The sequence below is a fragment of the Larus michahellis genome, unplaced genomic scaffold (genome assembly GCF_964199755.1).
Source record: "Larus michahellis unplaced genomic scaffold, bLarMic1.1 SCAFFOLD_481, whole genome shotgun sequence".
NCBI classification, from domain to species: Eukaryota; Metazoa; Chordata; class Aves; order Charadriiformes; family Laridae; genus Larus; species Larus michahellis.
In genome coordinates, this window is record NW_027436398.1 from 1 (window position 1) to 20454 (window position 20454).

The 20454-nt window shown below is 64.2% G+C and overlaps 2 protein-coding genes across 2 annotated transcripts; one reads left to right on the forward strand and one right to left on the reverse strand.

Annotated features, from left to right (window-relative positions):
- The first annotated feature begins 9552 nt into the window (after positions 1 to 9552).
- Positions 9553 to 14155, forward strand: LOC141737295 (protein S100-A16-like). The gene is made up of 4 exons (XM_074571973.1): positions 9553 to 9642; positions 9737 to 9796; positions 10709 to 10869; positions 12788 to 14155. The coding sequence occupies exons 2-4, from the start codon at positions 9754 to 9756 to the stop codon at positions 13040 to 13042; spliced, it is 459 nt and encodes a 152-aa protein (XP_074428074.1). The 5' UTR covers positions 9553 to 9642; positions 9737 to 9753; the 3' UTR covers positions 13043 to 14155.
- A 2146-nt stretch (positions 14156 to 16301) lies between these two features.
- On the reverse strand, positions 16302 to 19138 carry LOC141737294 (uncharacterized). The gene is made up of 2 exons (XM_074571972.1): positions 18764 to 19138; positions 16302 to 16636 (listed from the first exon to the last, which is right to left on the reverse strand). The coding sequence occupies exons 1-2, from the start codon at positions 19127 to 19129 to the stop codon at positions 16382 to 16384; spliced, it is 621 nt and encodes a 206-aa protein (XP_074428073.1). The 5' UTR covers positions 19130 to 19138; the 3' UTR covers positions 16302 to 16381.
- Positions 19139 to 20454: the final 1316 nt, after the last annotated feature.

A 20454-nucleotide genomic window follows, 5' to 3' on the forward strand; every position in this document is an offset into this window, starting at 1 on the left:
GTGGGGACATGGGGGGCACCCAGGGACATGGGGACAATGGGGACACCTGGGCACACGGGGACCCGGGGACATCGGTGTGGGGACAATGGGGACACCTGGGGACGTGGGGACACCCGGGGCGTGGGGACAATGGGGACACACGGGGACATGGGGACCCGGGGACATCGGTGTGGGGACATGGGGGGCACCCAGGGACATGGGGACAATGGGGACACCTGGGCACACGGGGACCCGGGGACATCGGTGTGGGGACATGGGGCCACCCAGGGACATGAGGACCCGGGGACATCGGTGTGGGGACGTGGGGACACCTGGGGACACGGGGCCATCGGTGTGGGGCCATCGGGGCCATCCCCCCCCCCCCCCAACCCCCCCCCTCCGCCCCCCTTAAACCCCGAACATCCTCCACGGGGAGGGGGGGGGGGGGGGGGGGTGTGTCCCCATCACCCCCCTCCCCCTCGTGTGTCCCCCCCCTCCCCTTTGTCCCCAGCACCCATGGGTGCCCCCCACCTTCTCTTCCGAGGTGTCGAGGGGGGTGAGGGACCCCCCCAGAGCCCGGCAGCGCCCCAAAGCCCGGCTCCAGTTGCCTTCGTCCTCCGAGAAGAGGTAACAGCGCCCCCCGAAGCCCACCCAGCCCCGGGGGCAGCCGCACCCCCCGGCCCCAAAATCCCCGCCTTTCGCCCCAAAAAAAGAAAAAAAAAAAAAACAACCCCAAAACAACCAACCGTCACCGAAGGGACGGGGGGGGGGGGGGGGGGGGGGGGGGAGGAGGTGGCGCGTCCCCCCACCCGCAATGTCACCCCGTGTCCCCGACCCCTGCGATTCACCACCCCCCCCCGGGATTCACCGTTGCGCCCCCAAAACGGGCTTTTTTCGCCCCAAATCCCCCTCGCCCACAGGGTGCCCCACCCCTGTTGGGGTCCCCCTCACCCCTGTTGTGTGTCCCCCCCCGTCCCGTGTCACCCCCCCAACCCTGTCCCCCGTGTCCCCAAGTGTCCCCAACCCCTGCGATTCACCCCTATATTCATCCCCCTTGTCCTAAAAATGGGCTTTTTTCACCCAAAATCCTGGCCCCCCTCACCCACAGGGTGCCCCACCCCTGTTGGGGTTCCCATCACCCCTGTCCCCCCCCCAGTCCTGTGTCACCCCCCCAACCCTGTCCCCCGTGTCCCCAAGTGTCCCCAACCCCTGGGATTCACCCCTATATTCAGCCCCCTTGTCCTAAAAATGGGCTTTTTTCACTCAAAACCATCGCTCGCCCATGGGGCGCCCCACCCTGCGGGTGGTCGGTTGGGGTCCCCGTCACCCCTGTCCCCCGTCCCGTGTCACCCCCCCAACCCTGTCCCCTGTGTCCCCGAGTGTCCCCAACCCCTGCGATTCACTCCTATATTCAGCCCCCTTGTCCTAAAAATGGGCTTTTTTCACCCAAAATCCCGGCCCCACTCGCCCATGGGGTGCCCCACCCTGGGGGTGGTCGGTTGGGGTCCCCGTCACCCCTGTCCCCCCCCATCCCGTGTCACCCCCCCAACCCTGTCCCCCGTGTCCCCGAGTGTCCCCCAACCCCTGGGATTCACCCCCCCCGGGATTCACCGTTGTGCCCCCAAAATGGGCTTTTTTCACCCCAAATCCCCCCTCACTCACAGGGTGCCCCACCCCTGTTGGGGTCCCCTCATCCCTGTCCCCCCCCCGTCCCGTGTCACCCCCCCCAACCCTGTCCCCCGTGTCCCTGAGTGTCCCCAACCCCTGGGATTCACCCCTATATTCAGCCCCCTTGTCCTAAAAGTGGGCTTTTTTCACCCAAAATCCCCGGCCCCACTCGCCCATGGGGTGCCCCACCCCTGTTGGGGTCCCCCTCACCCCTGTCGTGTGTCCCCCCCCCCATCCCGTGTCACCCCCCCAACCCTGTCCCCGTGTACCCGAGTGTCCCCAACCCCTGGGATTCACCCTATATTCAGCTCCCTTGCCCTAAAAATGGGCTTTTTTCACCCAAAATCCTGGCCCCCCTCACCCACAGGGTGCCCCACCCCTGTTGGGGTTCCCATCACCCCTGTCCCCCCCCCAGTCCTGTGTCACCCCCCCAACCCTGTCCCCCGTGTCCCCAAGTGTCCCCAACCCCTGGGATTCACCCTATGTTCAGCCCCCTTGTCCTAAAAATGGGCTTTTTTCACTCAAAACCATCGCTCGCCCATGGGGCGCCCCACCCTGCGGGTGGTCGGTTGGGGTCCCCGTCACCCCTGTCCCCCCCCCCGTCCCGTGTCACCCCCCCAACCCTGTCCCCCGTGTACCCGAGTGTCCCCAACCCCCTGGGATTCACCCCTATATTCAGCTCCCTTGCCCTAAAAATGGGCTTTTTTCACCCAAAATCCCAGCCCCACTCGCCCATGGGGTGCCCCACCCTGGGGGTGGTCGGTTGGGGTCCCCGTCACCCCTGTCCCCCCCGTCCCGTGTCACCCCCCCAACCCTGTCCCCCGTGTCCCCGAGTGCCCCCGACCCCTGCGACTCACCCCTGTGTCCCCCAAAACCCGCCTTTTTCCACCCAAAACCCCCACCCTCCTCTCCCACGGCCTTCCCGCCACCAGCGCCCTCCCCGAGGGGTCCCCGTCCCCCGCGTGTGTGTGTCCCCCCCCCCATTTCCCCCTAATTTCCCCCCCCCGCCTTAATTTTGGGGTTCGATTCCTACCTCCCAGCACGGCGGCGGCACCGGCGGCGCCGGCGACGAGCCCCACGGCGGCGGCAACGGCGGCAGCCACCAAGATCCGGCCTGTGGCGGGACACGGTGACACACCGTGTCACCTCCGCACCCCCCCCCCCCCCCAACTCCCCCCCCCGTGTCCCCTTTTTCCACCCCGCCACTCGCGACACGAGTTTCACCCAGGTCTCAGCCCACCGTACCCAGCGGCCGCCGGCCTTTGCCCCGGCGCCTTCGCACCTCCGGGCCCGTTCCCTCCATCGCCTGCGTCAAGGAGAATGTTTTGGGGGGTCTTTTCCCTCTTTTTCGTCATTTTATCCCCCCCCCCTCCCCCCCCCGCCCCATCGGCCATTTTGGGTGAAAAAAAAAAAGGAAAATAAAAAAGCGGAGAAAAGAGGCTGAAAGGCTCCAAAAACGAAGGATAAACGGGCCGGGGAAGGAAAGGGGGAGGGAAGGGGGGGCGTGGGGGGGTTGGGGGGGGGAAGGCGGGGGGAAGGGGGGGGGGAGGGGGGAAATAATTGACGTCGGTGGGGATTTGGGGTGTATAAAAAAAAATAAAATAAACAAAATAAAAAAAAATGGGGGATTGGGGTTCGAACGGGTTTTCTGCCCCCCCCCCAAAAAAAAAAAAAAAAAAAAGAGGGAAGAAAAAGGAAAAAAAAGAAGAAAGAAAAGAAAAAATAGAAGGAAAAAAAGAAAAAATAGAAGGAAAAAAAGAAAAAAAGAAGAAAAGAAGAAGAAAAAAGGAAGAAAAAAGAAAAAATAGAAAAAAGGAGAAAAAGAAGAAAAAAGAAAAAGAAAAAGAGAGAAAAGAAAAAAAGAAAAAAAAAGAGGGAATGGGGGGGGGAAGGGGGGTTTTTGCGCCTTGGAAAGAAAAAGGAGGGGGGGATTTTTGCAAAAAATAGGGAGGTTTTCGCCCAAAAAAAGGGGCGGGGGGGGGAGGATTTTTTTTGGCGAGACGGGGGAATCTCCCCCCCCCTTCCCCCCCCAAAAGAAAAAAGCAAACAAAAAAAAAAGAGGGGAAAGTTTAGCGGAAAGTGGGGGGGGGGGTTTGGGGGGGGGGGGGTTTGGCCAAAAAAAAAAAAAATAAAAGGGAACGCTTTCCAAGAATTGGCGCTGTTTCTCTAAAAAAAAAAAAAAAAAACCAAAAAAAAAAAACCCAAAAAACCCTTATTTGGCCCAAAATTCCTTCTCCCCCCACCCCCTTCCTCCCCAGCCCCCCCAAAATTCTCCAAACTCACCCCAAAAACCTGCCCCGAGCCCGAAAAAAAAATAATAAATGAAGTTAACGCCGCCGCCGCCAACGGGGAAACCCCACCCCCACCCCCCCCCCGCCCCCCCCCCCAGCACCCATAAAAGCGGTTCCCCCCCCCCCCCCCGGAACCCCCCTTTCCTCCCCCCCCCCCACGGAAATGGGACGCAGCCATCCGGGCTCCTTCCCCTCCCCCCCCCGCCTAAATTTGGGGGGGGGGTGTGTGTTTCCACGGGGTGGGGGGTGGGCACCGATAGCCCAACATTCCCCCCCCCCCCCCCCCAATTTTACACCACCCCCCGCCCCGAAAAAAAAAAAAAAAAAAAAGAAGAAATCGGTTAAAAAAAAAAAAGAAGCCCACAAATTGCCCGAAAACGCACCCAAAAGTCGCCAAATCTCCCTTTTTCCGGGGCAAAAAAAAACAAAACAAAAATAAAACCCCCCAAAAAATGACGCAAAAGGGACCCCCCGGCGTCCGGTTGGAGGAAGAAAGGGTTAAACCCGCCCCCAAAATAGCCGTTTTTTGCCCCAAAAGAGGTCTTCCCCCCCCCCCGCAGGCGCGGGACGCGGGAAGGGGCAAAGCCCCGGGGGGAAAAGATGGATTTTGGGGCGAAAAGCGGCAATTTTGGGGGTCTCCGAGAGGGATCGGTTGGGCGAGACGATGCGTTTTGGGCGAAATGAGGAGTTTTGGGGGCGAAATGAGGAGTTTTGGGGGCGAAACGTCGCGGTTTGGGGGACTCCGAGAGGGATCGTTGGGCGCAATGATGCGTTTTGGGGCGAAATGACACGTTTTGGGGTGGAAATGATTAATTTTGGGGTGAAACGTTGCGATTTGGGGGGCGACGAGCTCTGTCCTTGGGGGAAGCGCTGTATTTTGGGGCGAAATGATGAGTTTTGGGGCAAAAAGTCACGATTTGGGGGGGCTCTGAGAGGGATTGTTGGGCGAAACGATGCATTTTGGGGTGAAATGAGGAGTTTTGGGGCGAAACGTCGCAATCTGGGGACTCCGAGAGGGACCATTGGGGTGAAACGATGCATTTTGGGGCGAAATGACACGTTTTGGGGTGGAAATGATTAATTTTGGGGTGAAACGTTGCAATTTGGGGGACTATGAGCTCTGTCCTCGGGGGAAGCGCTGCGTTTTGGGTGAAATGATGAGTTTTGGGGGCAAAAAGTGGCGATTTGAGGGACTCTGAGAAGGACCGTTAGGGTGAAATGATGCATTTTGGGGCGAAATGACACATTTTGGGGTGGAAATGATTAATTTTGGGGTGAAACGTTGCAATTTGGGGAGCGACGAGCTCTGTCCTTGGGGGAAGCGCTGCGTTTCGGGGTGAAATCTGAATTCTGGGGGCAAAAAGTGGCGATTTGGGGGGGCTCTGAGGGGGACCGTTGGGGCAAAATGATGCATTTCGGGGCGAAACGATCAATTTTGGGGGCGAAACGTTGCAATTTGGAGGGCCCTGAGACCGAACCGCTGGGCGAAACGACGCGTTTTGGGGGGAGCGAAACGACGCCGCATTTCGGGGCGAAACGACGCATTTCGGGGCAGCCCAGGGGGAGGGGGGGCTCCCGGGAGCCGGGCAAAACCACCCCCAAAACCCCCAATTTTCCAGGAAACGGCGCATTTGGCCTCAAAAGCTCCTTCGAAACCAGCCCCCGGCCGAATTTTGGGGCTGGATTTGCTCATCCAGAGAATAATCCCGAAACGATGGTGCGACTGCGGCTTTTATTTTTGGGTGTTTTTTTTTGTTTTTTTGTTTTTTTTTTTTTAAAGCAGGGACACACACACACACACACACACCCCCGAAGCGCCGGATGGGAAAACCCACCAAGTTTTGGAATGAATTTGGGGAGATTTTCACGGTTTTCGGTGCCGGCGGAGTCGAGGCGGCCGGCGGGGAAACGCCACCCCCAGATGCGAAAATAAACCCGATAAACCTTTTTTCTTTATTATTATTTTTTCATTCTTTTCTGGTTGCCCCTTTTTCAACAAAATTCGGACAAAAGGGAAACTCCCCCCCTTTTGTGCCCCCGGGTTCTTTTTTTTGGGGGGGGGGAATAATCCCCAAATCGGGCACATTGGGGTGATTTGTGACTCGCCAAACCCCTCCTCGGCCGTTTTCGGGCGAGCGGCTCCGCCCGGAGACATCCAAAAGTCCTAAAAAAAGGGTTTTTTTTGTCCTAAAAACGAAGGGGATCCCCAGGGGTCTCGGGGAGGGGGGGCGGCGCCGAGGGGCTCTGCCGGGTCGAGCGCTTTTCCCAAGGGATTTGGGAATCCCGGCGGCTTCGGCCGAGGCTCGGCCGGGGGAGGGTTTGCGCGGAGGCGACGGGGGTTGACGAGGAGCCGGGAGCGGGGGGGGGGGGGGGGGATTTCCAGGGATCCAGGGGGGGGATTTGCGAGGATCCAAGGGGGATTTGCGAGGATCCAGTGGGGATCCGCGAGGATCCAGTGCGGAAACGCGAGGAGCCGGCGGGGATTCGCCCATGCGGGAGGCCGTGGCGGGGATTTGTAAGGATCCCGGGGGGGGATTTGCGAGGATCCAGGGGGGGAATTTGCGAGGATCCCGTGCGGAATTGCAAGGACCCAGCCCGGATTTGCAAGGATGCCACGGGGATTTGCCAGGATCCAGCTCATGTTATCGAGGAGCCAGCTCAGATTTGCCGGGATCCGGCACGGATTTGCCGGGATCCAGCTCAGACTTGCAGGATCCAACCCAGTTTTGCAGGAATCGAGCCCGGATTTGCAAGGGTCCAGCTCAGATTTGCCGGGATCTGGCTCCGATTTGCCGGGATCCAACTCAGAGTAGCAGGATCCAGCTCAGATTTGCCAAGATCCAGCTCTTTTTAGCAGGGATCCAGAGGAGATTTGCAAGGATCCAGCTCGGATTAGCAGGGATCGAGGCCAGATTTGCAGGGATCCAGCTCAGATTTGCCAGGATCCAGCTCAGACTTGCAGGATCCAACCCAGATTTGCAGGAATCGAGCCCGGATTTGCAAGGGTCCAGCTCAGATTTGCTGGGATCCAGCTCATTTTAGCTGGGATCCAGCTCCGACTAGCAGGATCTAGCCCAGATTCGCAGGAATCGAGCCCGGATTTGCAAGGATCCAGCTCGGATTAGCAGGGATCGAGGCCAGATTTGCAGGGATCCAGCTCAGATTTGCAGGGATCCAGCTCATTTTAGCAGGGATCCAGCTCATTTTAGCAGAGATCCAGCTCAGATTTGCAAGGATCCAGCTCATTTTAGCAGGGATCCAGCTCAGATTAGTGGGATCCAGAGCGTATTAGTAGGATCCAGCTCAGATTAGCAGGAACCAACCCAGATTTGCAGGAATCGAGCCCGGATTTGCAAGGATCCAACCCAGATTAGCAAAATCCAGCTCATTTTATCAAGGATCCAGCTCATTTTAGCAGGGATCGAGCTCAGATTTGCCAGGATCCAGGTCGGATTCGCAGGATCCAGGTCGGATTAGCAGTATCCAGCCCAGATTTGCAGGATCCAGCTCAGATTAGCAGGATCCAGCTCATTTTACCAGGATCCAGCTCAGATTTGCAGGATCCAGCTCATTTTATCAGGGATCCAGCTCGGATTTGCAGGATCCAGCTCATTTTAGCAGGGATCGAGCCCAGATTTGCAGGGATCCAGGCCAGGTTTGCAGGATCCAGCTCATTTTAGCAGGGATCGAGCCCAGATTTGCCGGGATCCAGCTCATTTTCGCAGGGATCGAGCCCAGATTTGCCGGTCTCCAGCTCGGGTTAGCAGGATCCAGCCCAGATTTGCAGGATCCAGCTCATTTTAGCAGGGATCCAGCTCAGATTTGCAGGGATCCAGCCTAGGTTTGCAGGATCCAGCTCATTTTAGCAGGGATCCAGCTCATTTTAGCAGGGATCCAGCTCAGATTTGCAAAGATCCAGCTCAGATTAGTGGGATCCAGCTGGGATTAGCAGGATCCATCCCAGATTTGCAGGATCCAGCTCATTTTAGCAGGGATCCAGCTCAGATTTGCAGGGATCCAGCTCAGATTTGACAGGATCCAGCTGGGATTAGCGGGATACAGCTCGGGTTAGCAGGATCCAGCCCAGATTTGCAGGATCCAGCTCATTTTCGCAGGGATCCAGCTCAGAGATGCCGGGATCCAGCTCATTTTAGCAGGGATTGAGCACAGCTGTGCAGGATCCAGCTCATTTTTGCAGGATCCAGCTCAGATTTGCAGGATCCGTCTCGGATTTTCGCCGGGATCCAGCTCAGATTTGCAGGGATCCAGCTCATTTTAGCAGGGATCCAACTGGGATTAGCAGGATCCAGCCCAGATTAGCAGGATCCAGCTCATTTTCGCCGGGATCCAGCTCAGATTTGCCGGGATCCAGCCCAGGTTTGCGGGATCCAGCTCATTTTAGGAGGGATGGAGCCCAGATTTGCCGGGATCCAGCTCATTTTCGCAGGGAGCCAGCTGGGATTAGCAGGATCCAGCTCAGATTTGCCAAGATCCAGCTCAGATTTGCAGGATCCATCCCAGATTTGCAGGATCCAGCTCATTTTCGCAGGGAGCCAGCTCGGATTTGCCGGGATCCAGCTCATTTTCCACGGAACCCAGCGCCGCTTTACACCCAGCGCATCCCTCCCCGCCGGGGGGGGGGGTGTGTGGTGTGGGGGGGGGTGAAAAAGGGGGATCGCGGGGGGGGGGGGATCCATCGCTCCATCCTCCCCCCCCCGAAAAAAAAAACACACCACCAAAAAATACCCGTTTCCGGAGTTTTCGGCATCCGAAAACCACCGACTTTCCGGCGGGGGCGGGTGAAACGGGGGCTCCGGTGGGGGGGGGGGGGAGCAGCGGGGGATGGGGGGGGGGGCGGGGGGGGTGGAAAAATGGCAACCGAGGCGCTTCCCCCCCCCCCCAACCTCCCCCCCCCCCCCGGGATCTGGTGGTTTCCCAGCGTTTCCGCTCGCAAAACGGGGCCGTTTCCTCCTTTTTTGGGGTTGTGGTTTTTTCATGGCCCCCCCCCGCCTCCTTTATCCACCCCCCGGGGGGGGGGGGGGAATGATGCAAACCCCCCCCCCCAATTAATGACTATTAATTAACATTCATTTTCTAAAGGCATTAAAAAGCGACTGGGCAGCGGCTGCGGTTGGGAATTCAAAGGGGGGGGGGCGAAAAAGGCCCAAAAATGGGCAATTTGGGGTCAATAATGTGGATTTTCGCCGGGGGGGGCGTGTGTGTGTGTGGGGGGGCTGGTCTCAGCCCAAATTTGCCCCAAATCCCCTGAATTCTCCCCCAAAATTCGCGTTGCTAATTACAAACGGGGGGGGGGGAGGGGGGGGTGTTGTATTTTTTGGGGTCAATTTGGGCGAATTTGGGATTTTTTTTTTCGCGGGGGGGGAGGGAGGGGGTTCAAGGGGACCCGGGGGGGGGGGGGGTGTGTCTCCCAGTTGGTCGTTTCCAGTGCGGTGGGTTCGGGGGGGGGGGTGTGTGTGTGTTTGTATTTTTTGGGGTGAATTTGGGCGAATTTGGGATTTTTTTTGGGGGGGGCGGGTTCAAAGGGACCCAGGCGTCCGGGGGGGGGGGTGGCAGCTGTCACCGGTGTCACCGAAGCGGTGGCCAGGGCGGGGGGGGTGGGGGGGGGGCCAGGAATAGCCGAGGCCACGTGGTTCGAGGCCGTCCCCAAAGTGACCCTGGGGTGGCCTTGGGGACCTCGGTCCCAGTGAGTGGGTCTTACTGGGGGTACTGGGAGGATTGGGGGGGGGGGCGGGGGGGGGGCGGGATGGGGTCGTTAACGAGGTTTCTCGTCATGGCAGGGCCTCGTTAGGGTGACATGGGGCAGAGCCAGGGGGGTGCCACCGCCCCGGCGGCCAGCGGTAATGGGGACACTGGGAGGGGACACTGGGAGGGGACACTGGGGGGGGGGGGGGATGGGGACGGGACACGGAAAAAGGGGGATGAAGATGGGGGGGGGACAAAGGGGACAGGGATGGGGGCGGGAAGGGACTGGGAGGGGGGTGTAGGGGGACTGGGAGGGACTGGGATGGGGGTAGGAAGGGACTGGGAGGGAAAGGGGGAGATTGGGATGGGGGTATAAGAGGACTGGGGGGACTGGGATGGACTGGGATGAGGGTACAGGGGGACTGGGAGGGACTGGGAGGGATTGGGATGGGGGTATAAGGGGACTGGGAGGGACTGGAGGGGACAGGAATGAGGACAGGGAGGGACTGGGGGGACTGGGATGAGGTATGGGGGGGACTGGGGGGACTGGGATAGGGGATGGAAGGGACTGGGGGGGACTGGGGAGGACTGGGAAGGACTGGGATGGGGTATGGGGGAGACTGGGAGGGACTGGGATGGGGATATAAGGGGACTGGAGGGGACTGGGATGGACTGGGGGGACTGGGATGGACTGGGATGAGGTATGGGGGGGTACTGGGGGCACTGGGAGGGACTGGGATGGTGGATGAAGGGGACTGGAGGGGACTGGGAGGGACTGGGATGGGGTACGGGGGGAGACTGGTTGGACTGGGGAGGAACTGGGGAGACTGGGACGGGGCTCCAGGGGAACTGGGGGGGACCGGGATGGGGTATGGGGAGCTGGGGGGGGGGACCGGGGTGGTCTGGGGGGGTTACTGGGAGAGACTGGGGCTTACTGGGAAGTGGGAGCCGCCGGGGGGGCCGAGAGGGACCCCGGGCTGGGGTCTCCCCCCCCCACTCCCCCCCCCTCGCTGTGTGTGTCCCCCCCCCGTGTCCCCCCGTGTGTCCCCCCCCCGCCGTGTCCCCAGGGGGTCCCTCGGGGGGGCCGTCGCCGCTGGAGCGGGGGCTCCACGCCGTGGTGGGCACCTTCTACCAGTACGCCCGGGCCCCGGGGGGGGGGCGGGAGCCCGGCCTGGCCCCCCCCGACTTCCAGCGCCTGCTGCGCCGCGAGCTGGGCCACCAGCTCACCGTGAGTGGCCCCGAGCCGGGGGGCAACGGGGAGCCGGGCTGGCCCCAGGGTGTCCCCCCCCAACATGGCCCCGCGGCCCCCACGTGGCCCCATGGCCCCCACGTGGTCCCAGGGGGTCCCCACGGCCCCACATCTCCCCATGGCCCCCCGTGTCCCCAAGGGGTCCCCCCACGTGTCCCCACGGCCCCACGTATCCCCACGGTGTCCCCAGGGTGTCCCTCTGTGTGTCCCCAGGGCCCCGTGTGGCCCCAGGGTGGCCCCAGGGTGTCCCCCCACGTGTCCCCGCGGTCCCCACGAGTGTCCAGGATGTCCCCAGGGTGTCCCTCTGTGTGGCCCCGGGGCGTCCCCCTGGCCCCACATGGCCCCAGGGTGGCCCCAGGGTGTCCCTCCACATCTCCCCAGGGTGTCCCCATGGACCCACATCTCCCCGCGGCCCCTCGTGTCCCCAAGGTGTCCGTCCGTGTGTCCCCATGGCCCCCACGTGTCCCCACAGCCCCACATGTCCCCAAGGGGTCCCTCTGTGTGTCCCCATGGCCCCACACGTCCCCATGGCCCCCACGTGTCCCCACAGCCCCACGTGTCCCCATCACCTCACCGTGAGTGTCCCCTCCCCGGGGGGCGGCGGAGACCCAGGCTGTCCCCAAGGTGTCCCTCCACGTGGCCCCAGGGTGTCCCCATGGCCCCCCACGTCCCCACCGTGTCCCCAGAGTATCCCCCCACATGTCCCCACCACCTTATGTGGCCCCAGGGTGTCCCCATGGCCCCACGTGTCCCCGGGGTGGCCCCAGGGTGTCCCTCCGGGTGGCCCCAGGGCAGCCCCAAGGCCACACTTGTCCCCACGTGTCCCTCCATGTGTCCCCAAGGTGTCCCTCCCCATGTGCCCAGGGTGGCCCCATGGCCCCATGTGTCCCCAGGGTGTCCCTCTGGGTGGCCCCAGGGTGTCCCCATGGCCCCACGTGTCCCCCCTGCCCCACACAGCCCCAGGTTGTCCCTCCATGTGTCCCCAAGGCGTCCCCACGGCCCCACATGTCCCCAAGGCTCCAAGTGTCCCCATGGTGTCCCTCCATGTGGCCCCACAGTCCCACCTGTCCCCATACTGTCCTCAGCTCACCTGGTGGCCCTGCGCTCTCCCTCCCCACAGTGTCCCCGTGTCCCCGTGTCCCCGTGTCCCCCCTGCCCAGCCATGGGACCTGGCCACGAGCGATGCCACCACCTCCGTGCCCATGTCCCCACAGTGTCCCCCCACCTGTCCCCGGGTCCCCCTGCCCACCCATGGGACCCATCCGGGAGCGATGCCACCACCCCGTCCCAACGTCCCCTCCTGTCCCTGCCGTCCCCGTGCCCCTCTCGGCCGTCCCTGTGTCCCCATGTCCCCCTCGGCCATTCCTGTGTCCCCTTGGCCGTCCCCATGTCCCCTGCCCAGCCATGGAACCCATCCACCATTGATGCCACCTCCTCCCCCATGTCCCCTCCTCTCCCTGCCGTCCCCACGTCCCCTTGGCCGTCCCCGTGTCCCCGTGTCCCCCTTGGCCATTCCTGTGTCCCCTTGGTCGTCCCCGTGTCCCCATGTCCCCTGCCCAGCCATGGGACCCGTCCACCATTGATGCCACCTCCTCCCCCATGTCCCCTCCTCTCCCTGCCATCCCCACGTCCCCTTGGCCGTCCCCGTGTCCCCATGTCCCCCTTGGCCATTCCTGTGTCCCCTCAGCCGTCCCCGTGTCCCCATGTCCCCTGCCCAGCCATGGGACCTGTCCACCATTGACGCCACCTCCTCCCCCATGTCCCCTCCTCTCCCTGCCGTCCCCACGTCCCCTCGGCCGTCCCCGTGTCCCCGTGTCCCCCTCGGCCGTCCCCGCATCCCCTCGGCCCTCCCCGTGTCCCCGTGTCCCCGCGTCCCCTGCCCACGCCCTGCCCGCAGGACACGGGGCAGCCCGAGGCGGTGGCTGCCATCTTCGCGCTGCTGGACGCCAACGGGGACCGGGTCATCTCCTTCGCCGAGTACTGGCAGCTGGTGGCCTGGCTCTGCCACGTCCTGCGCCACCGGCACTACGGGGCTGCGCCCGCCCCCCCGCCCCCCCCCCTCTGCGGGGACACCCCCGGCCACCACCCCGACCCCCAACCTGCCCCGCCGGCCCCAGCCCACGGGGACGGGGACGGGGACGGGCGCCACTGACCCCCGGCCACGCGGGGACGGGGATGGGGACGTCGCCAGGGGCTGGGGGTCCTTGTCCCCAAACCTGTGATGGGGACAGGGACGTCCCCAAGGTCAATGGGTCCTTGTCCCCAGCCTGTGATGGGGACAGGGGTGTCACCAGGGCCAGGGGGTCCTTGTCCCCAACCTGTGATGGTGACAGGGACGTCCCCAAGGTCAATGGGTCCTTGTCCCCAAACCTGTGATGGTGACAGGGACGTCCCCAAGGTCAATGGGTCCTTGTCCCCAGCCTGTGATGGGGACAGGGGTGTCACCAGGGCCAGGGGGTCCTTGTCCCCAAACCTGTGATGGGGACAGGGACGTCCCCAAGGTCAATGGGTCCTTGTCCCCAAACCTGTGATGGTGACAGGGACGTCCCCAAGGTCAATGGGTCCTTGTCCCCAGCCTGTGATGGGGACAGGGGTGTCACCAGGGCCAGGGGGTCCTTGTCCCCAAACCTGTGATGGGGACAGGGACGTCCCCAAGGTCAATGGGTCCTTGTCCCCAAACCTGTGATGGTGACAGGGACGTCCCCAAGGTCAATGGGTCCTTGTCCCCAACCTGTGATGGTGACAGGGACGTCCCCAAGGTCAATGGGTCCTTGACCCCAACCTGTGATGGGGACAGGGGTGTCACCAAGGTCAATGGGTCCTTGTCCCCAACCTGTGATGGGGACAGGGACATCCCCAAGGTCAATGGGTCCTTGTCCCCAACCTGTGATGGGGACAGGGACGTCCCCAAGGTCAATGGGTCCTTGTCCCCAACTTGTGATGGGGACAGGGACGTCCCCAAGGTCAATGGGTCCTTGTCCCCACCCCACCGTGGGGACAGGGACGGTGGCACCCAGAGGGACACAGGGCTGGCGCGTGCCCCATTTCCTGGCGGTTTGACCCCAAATCCCCCCCGGCAGTGGGGCAGGGTGGCCCCAGCCCCACATTCACCAGAGATGGGGAAGGGGCGGGGGGGGGAGGAATCGGGCCCCACGGGGACGTCCCCGTCCCCTCTCTGTCCCCGGGGGCACTGGGGCGGGGGGGGAAATGTCCCCAAAACCAGTCGAACATGGAAAATCCCGGAATTATAATAAAAAAGACCCAAAAAGGGACCGTTGTGGTTCGGAACGTGCAAATGGGGGGCTGGGGGGAGGTGGGAAAGGTGGGTGCTGCCCCACAGGGACCCCCTGCCCCATAGGGAGCCCCCCCGACATACGGGGACCCTCCCTGCCCCATAGGGTCCTCCTCTAACCCATAGGGTCCTCTCCTACCATACAGGGACCCATGCGCCCCATAGGGTCCTCCCCTGCCCCATAGGGACCCCTCTGCCCCATAGGATCCTCCCCTGCCCCATAGGGTCCTCCCCTGCCCCATGGGATCCCCCTGACCCACGGGGTCCTCTCCTGCCATACAGAGACCAGGGATCCTCCCTGCCCCATAGGGTCCTCCCCTGCCCCATGGGATCCCCCTGACCCACGGGGTCCTCTCCTGCCATACAGAGACCAGGGATCCTCCCTGCCCCATAGGGTCCTCTCCTGACTCATAGGGGCCCTGTGCCCCATAGGGCACCCCCAACATATGGGGAACCTCCCTGCCCCATAGGGTCCTCCCCTGACCCATAGAGACCCCTCCTGCCCCACAGGGTCCTCTCCTGTCCCGTGGGGTTCCTCTGACCCATAGGGTCCTCCCCTGCCGTACAGGGACCCCCCTGCCCCATAGGGACCCTCCAACATACAGGGACCCTCCCTGCCCCATAGGGTCTTCCCCTGCCCCATAGGGACCCATCCTGCCCAATAGAGACCTCCTGACCTATAGGGACCACCTTACCCCGTTGGGTCTTCTCCTGTCCCATGGGGTTCCTCTGACCCATGGGGTCTTCTCCTGCTGCACAGGGACCCACCTGCCCCATAGGGCCCTCTCCTGCCCCATAGGGACCCCTCTGCCCCATAGGGTCCTCCCCTGCCCCATGGCCCCCTTCCCAAGCCCCACACCCTTCCCAGGCCCCGCCCCCCCCCCCCAAGCCAGGCAAGGGCTCCCCATGGGGCTACAGGGAGATGCTGTGGGGCAGGAACGGGTCGCTGTGGGGCAAGAGGGGTCCCTATGGGGTAGGGAAGGTCCCCGTGGGGCAGGGGAGGACCCTATGGGGCAGGGAGGATCCCTGGTCTCTGTATGGCAGGAGAGGACCCCGTGGGTCAGGGGGATCCCATGGGGCAGGGGAGGACCCTATGGGGCAGGGGAGGACCCTATGGGGCAGAGGGGTCCCTATGGGGCAGGGGAGGACCCTATGGGGCACATGGGTCCCTGTATGGCAGGAGAGGACCCTATGGGTTAGAGGAGGACCCTATGGGGCAGGGAGGTTCCCCGTATGTCGGGGGGGCTCCCTATGGGGCAGGGGGTCCCTGTGGGGCAGCACCCACCTTTCCCACCTCCCCCCAGCCCCCCATTTGCACGTTCCGAACCACAACGGTCCCTTTTTGGGTCTTTTTTATTATAATTCCGGGATTTTCCATGTTCGACTGGTTTTGGGGACATTTCTCCCCCCGCCCCAGTGCCCCCGGGGACAGAGAGGGGACGGGGACGTCCCCGTGGGGCCCGATTCCTCCCCCCCCCCGCCCCTTCCCCATCTCTGGTGAATGTGGGGCCGGGGCCACCCTGCCCCACTGCCGGGGGGGATTTGGGGTCAAACCGCCAGGAAATGGGGCACGCGCCAGCCCTGTGTCCCTCTGGGTGCCACCGTCCCTGTCCCCACGGTGGGGTGGGGACAAGGACCCATTGACCTTGGCGACGTCCCTGTCACCATCACAGGTTGGGGACAAGGACCCATTGACCTTGGGGACGTCCCTGTCACCATCACAGGTTTGGGGACAAGGACCCATTGACCTTGGTGACATCCCTGTCCCCATCACAGGTTGGGGACAAGGACCCCCTGGCCCTGGTGACACCCCTGTCCCCATCACAGGTTTGGGGACAAGGACCCATTGACCTTGGTGACACCCCTGTCCCCATAACAGTTTTGGGGACAAGGACCCATTGACCTTGGGGACGTCCCTGTCACCATCACAGGTTGGGGACAAGGACACATTGCCCCTGGGGATGTCCCTGTCCCCATCACAGGTTGGGGACAAGGAGCCCCTGGCCCTGGTGACACCCCTGTCCCCATCACAGGTTGGGGTCAAGGACCCATTGACCTTGGTGACACCCCTGTCCCCATCAACGGTTTGGGGACAAGGACCCATTGACCCTGGGGATGTCCCTGTCCCCATCACAGGTTGGGGACAAGGCCCCCCAGCCCCTGGCGACGTCCCCATCCCCGTCCCCGCGTGGCCGGGGGTCAGTGGCGCCCGTCCCCGTCCCCGTCCCCGTGGGCTGGGGCCGGCGGGGCAGGTTGGGGGTCGGGGTGGTGGCCGGGGGTGTCCCCGCAGAGGGGGGGGGGCGGGGGGGCGGGCGCAGCCCCGTAGTGCCGGTGGCGCAGGACGTGGCAGAGCCAGGCCACCAGCTGCCAGTACTCGGCGAAGGAGATGACCCGGTCCCCGTTGGCGTCCAGCAGCGCGAAGATGGCAGCCACCGCCTCGGGCTGCCCCGTGTCCTGCGGGCAGGGCGTGGGCAGAGGACGCGGGGACACGGGGACACGGGGAGGGCCGAGGGGACGCGGGGACGGCCGAGGGGGACACGGGGACACGGGGACGGATAAGGGGACATGGGGACGGCAGGGAGAGGAGGGGACATGGGGGAGGAGGTGGCATCAATGGTGGACAGGTCCCATGGCTGGGCAGGGGACACGGGGACACGGGGACGGCCAAGGGGACACGGGGACGGCCAAGGGGGACATGGGGACACGGGGACGGCCAAGGGGGACACGGGGACGGCCAAGGGGACGTGGGGACGGCAGGGAGAGGAGGGGACATGGGGGAGGAGGTGGCGTCAATGGTGGATGGGTTCCATGGCTGGGCAGGGGACACGGGGACACGGGGACGGCCAAGGGGACACGGGGACGGCCAAGGGGGACATGGGGACACAGGGACAGCCGAGGGGGGCACGGGGACGGCAGGGACAGGAGGGGACGTTGGGACGGGGTGGTGGCATCACTCCTGGATGAGTCCCATGGGTGGGCAGGGGGACCCGGGGACAGGTGGGGGGACACTGTGGGGACATGGGCACGGAGGTGGTGGCATCGCTCATGGCCAGGTCCCATGGCTGGGCAGGGGGGACACGGGGACACGGGGACACGGGGAGGGAGAGCGCAGGGCCACCAGGTGAGCTGGGGACAGTATGGGGACAGGTGGGACTGTGGGGCCACATGGAGGGACACCATGGGGACACTTGGAGCCTTGGGGACATGTGGGGCCGTGGGGACGCCTTGGGGACACATGGAGGGACAACCTGGGGCCGTTATGGGGAGAGGTGGGGCCATGGGGACACTGTGGGGCCACCCAGAGGGACACCCTGGGGACACGTGGGGCCATGGGGCCACCCTGGGGACATGGGGAGGGACACCTTGGGGACACATGGAGGGACACGTGGGGACAAGTGTGGCCTTGGGGCTGCCCTGGGGCCACCCGGAGGGACACCCTGGGGCCACCCCGGGGACACGTGGGGCCATGGGGACACCCTGGGGCCACGTAAGGTGGTGGGGACATGTGGGGAGATACTCTGGGGACACGGTGGGGACGTGGGGGGCCATGGGGACACCCTGGGGCCACGTGGAGGGACACCTTGGGGACAGCCCGGGTCTCCGCCGCCCCCCGGGGAGGGGACACTCACGGTGAGGTGATGGGGACACGTGGGGCTGTGGGGACACGTGGGGGCCATGGGGACATGTGGGGCCACGGGGACAGACAGAGGGAACCCTTGGGGACACGTGGGGCTGTGGGGACATGTGGGGGCCATGGGGACACCCTGGGGAGATGTGGAGGGCCATCCTGGGGCCACCCTGGGGCCACGTGGGGCCAGGGGGACGCCCCGGGGCCACGCAGAGGGACACCCTGGGGACACCCTGGGGCCACACGGGGCCATGGGGACACACAGAGGGACACCCTGGGGACACGTGGGGGCCGTGGGGACATGTGGGGGGACCCCTTGGAGACATGTGGGGGCCATGGGGAGATGTGGGGCCATGGGGACACCCTGGGGTGATGTGGAGGGACACCCTGGGGCCACCCTGGGGCCATGTGGGGGGGACACCCTGGGGACAGCCCGGGTCCCCGTTGCCCCCCATCTTGGGGACACTCACGATGAGCTGGTGGGGACACGTGGGGGCCGTGGGGACATGTGGGGGGACACCTTGGGGCCACACGGGGCCCTGGGGACACACAGAGGGACACCCTGGGGACACGTGGGGGCCGTGGGGACACGTGGGGGGACCCCTTGGGGACACGGGGGGCCATGGGGAGATGTGGGGCCATGGGGACCCCCTGGGGCCACACAGAGGGACACACTGGGGCCATCCCGGGGACACGTGGGGGGACACCTTGGGGACACCCTGGGGCCACACGGGGCCCTGGGGACACACAGAGGGACACCCTGGGGACACCGTGGGGACACCGTGGGGGCCGTGGGGACACGTGGGGGGACCCCTTGGGGACACGGGGGGCCGTGGGGAGATGTGGGGCCATGGGGACCCCCTGGGGCCACGTGGGGGCCGCGGGGCCATGTGGGGGGGGACACCCTGGGGCCAGCCCGGCTCCCCGTTGCCCCCCGGCTCGGGGCCACTCACGGTGAGCTGGTGGCCCAGCTCGCGGCGCAGCAGGCGCTGGAAGTCGGGGGGGGCCAGGCCGGGCTCCCGCCCCCCCCCCGGGGCCCGGGCGTACTGGTAGAAGGTGCCCACCACGGCGTGGAGCCCCCGCTCCAGCGGCGACGGCCCCCCCGAGGGACCCCCTGGGGACACGGCGGGGGGGGGACACACGGGGGGACACGGGGGGACACACACACACAGCGAGGGGGGGGGGAGTGGGGGGGGGAGACCCCAGCCCGGGGTCCCTCTCGGCCCCCCCGGCGGCTCCCACTTCCCAGTAAGCCCCAGTCTCTCCCAGTAACCCCCCCAGTCCACCCCGGTCCCCCCCCCCAGCTCCCCATACCCCATCCCGGTCCCCCCCAGTTCCCCTGGAGCCCCGTCCCAGTCTCCCCAGTTCCTCCCCAGTCCAACCAGTCTCCCCCCGTACCCCATCCCAGTCCCTCCCAGTCCCTCCCTACCCCCATCCCAGTCCCTCCCAGTGCCCCCAGTCCCCCCCATGCCTCATCCCAGTCCATCTCAGTCCCTCCCTACCCCCATTCCAGTCCCTCCCAGTCCTCCCCAGTCCAACCAGTCTCCCCCCGTACCCCATCCCAGTCCCTCCCAGTCCCTCCCTACCCTCATCCCAGTCCCTCCCAGTGCCCCCAGTCCCCTCCAGTACCCTTCATCCACCATCCCAGTCCCTCCCAGTGCCCCCAGTCCCCCCCATGCCTCATCCCAGTCCATCCCAGTCCCTCCCAGTCCCTCCCTACCCCCATTCCAGTCCCTCCCAGTCCTCCCCAGTCCAACCAGTCTCCCCCCGTACCCCATCCCAGTCCCTCCCAGTCCCCCCAGTCCCTTCCAGTCCCCTTCATCCACCATCCCAGTCCCTCCCAGTACCCCCAGTACCCCCCTTACCTCAACCCAGTCCATCCCAGTCCCACTGTACCCTTATACCAGTCCCCTCCAGTCCCCTTATATCCCCATCCCAGTCCATCCCAATCCATCCCATACCCCCCCGTACCCCATCCCAGTCCCTCCCATACCCCCCCATGCTCCATCCCAGTCCTCCCAGTCCCTCCAGTCCCCCCAGTCCCTCCCATATCCCCATCCCATTCCCTCCCAGTCCCTCCCAGTCCCCCCCATAACCCCATCCCAGTCTCCCCCATTCCCTCCCAGTCCCCCCAGTCCATCCCAGTCCCTCCCAGTCCCCCCACTCCTCCCTATACCCCATCCCAGTCCCTCCCAGTCCCCCCCATATCCCCATCCCAGTCCCTCCCAGTCCCTCCCAGTCCCCCCACTCCTCCCTATACCCCATCCCAATCCCTCCCAGTCCCCCCAGTCCCCCCATATCCCCATCCCAGTCCCTCCCAGTTGCTCCCATATCCCCATCCCAGTCTCCCCTATTCCCTCCCAGTCCCCCCACTCCTTCCCACACCCCCATCCCAGTCCCTCCCAGTCCCTCCCAGTCCCCCCACTCCTCCCTATACCCCATCCTAATCCCTCCCAGTCCCCCCAGTCCCCCCCATATCCCCATCCCAGTCCCTCCCAGTTGCTCCCATATCCCCATCCCAGTCTCCCCCATTCCCTCCCAGTCCCCCCACTCCTTCCCACACCCCCATCCCAATCCCTCCCAGTCCCTCCCAGTCCCCCCACTCCCCCCTGTACCACATCCCAGTCCCTCCCAGTCCCCCCAG

What these genes read in the sequence shown, in the direction of transcription:
- LOC141737295 (XM_074571973.1), top strand. Translation starts at nt 9,754, where the DNA reads ATGGGGCAGAGCCAGGGGGGTGCCACCGCCCCGGCGGCCAGCG. An exon ending in CACCGCCCCGGCGGCCAGCG is followed by an intron (nt 9,797 to 10,708) that starts GTAATGGGGACA and finishes CCGTGTCCCCAG; the next exon opens with GGGGTCCCTCGGGGGGGCCG. An exon ending in AGCTGGGCCACCAGCTCACC is followed by an intron (nt 10,870 to 12,787) that starts GTGAGTGGCCCC and finishes CCCTGCCCGCAG; the next exon opens with GACACGGGGCAGCCCGAGGC.
- LOC141737294 (XM_074571972.1), bottom strand. Translation starts at nt 19,129, where the DNA reads ATGGGGTATGGGGAGCTGGGGGGGGGGACCGGGGTGGACTGGGGGGGT. An exon ending in AGCTGGGCCACCAGCTCACC is followed by an intron (nt 16,637 to 18,763) that starts GTGAGTGGCCCC and finishes CCCTGCCCGCAG; the next exon opens with GACACGGGGCAGCCCGAGGC.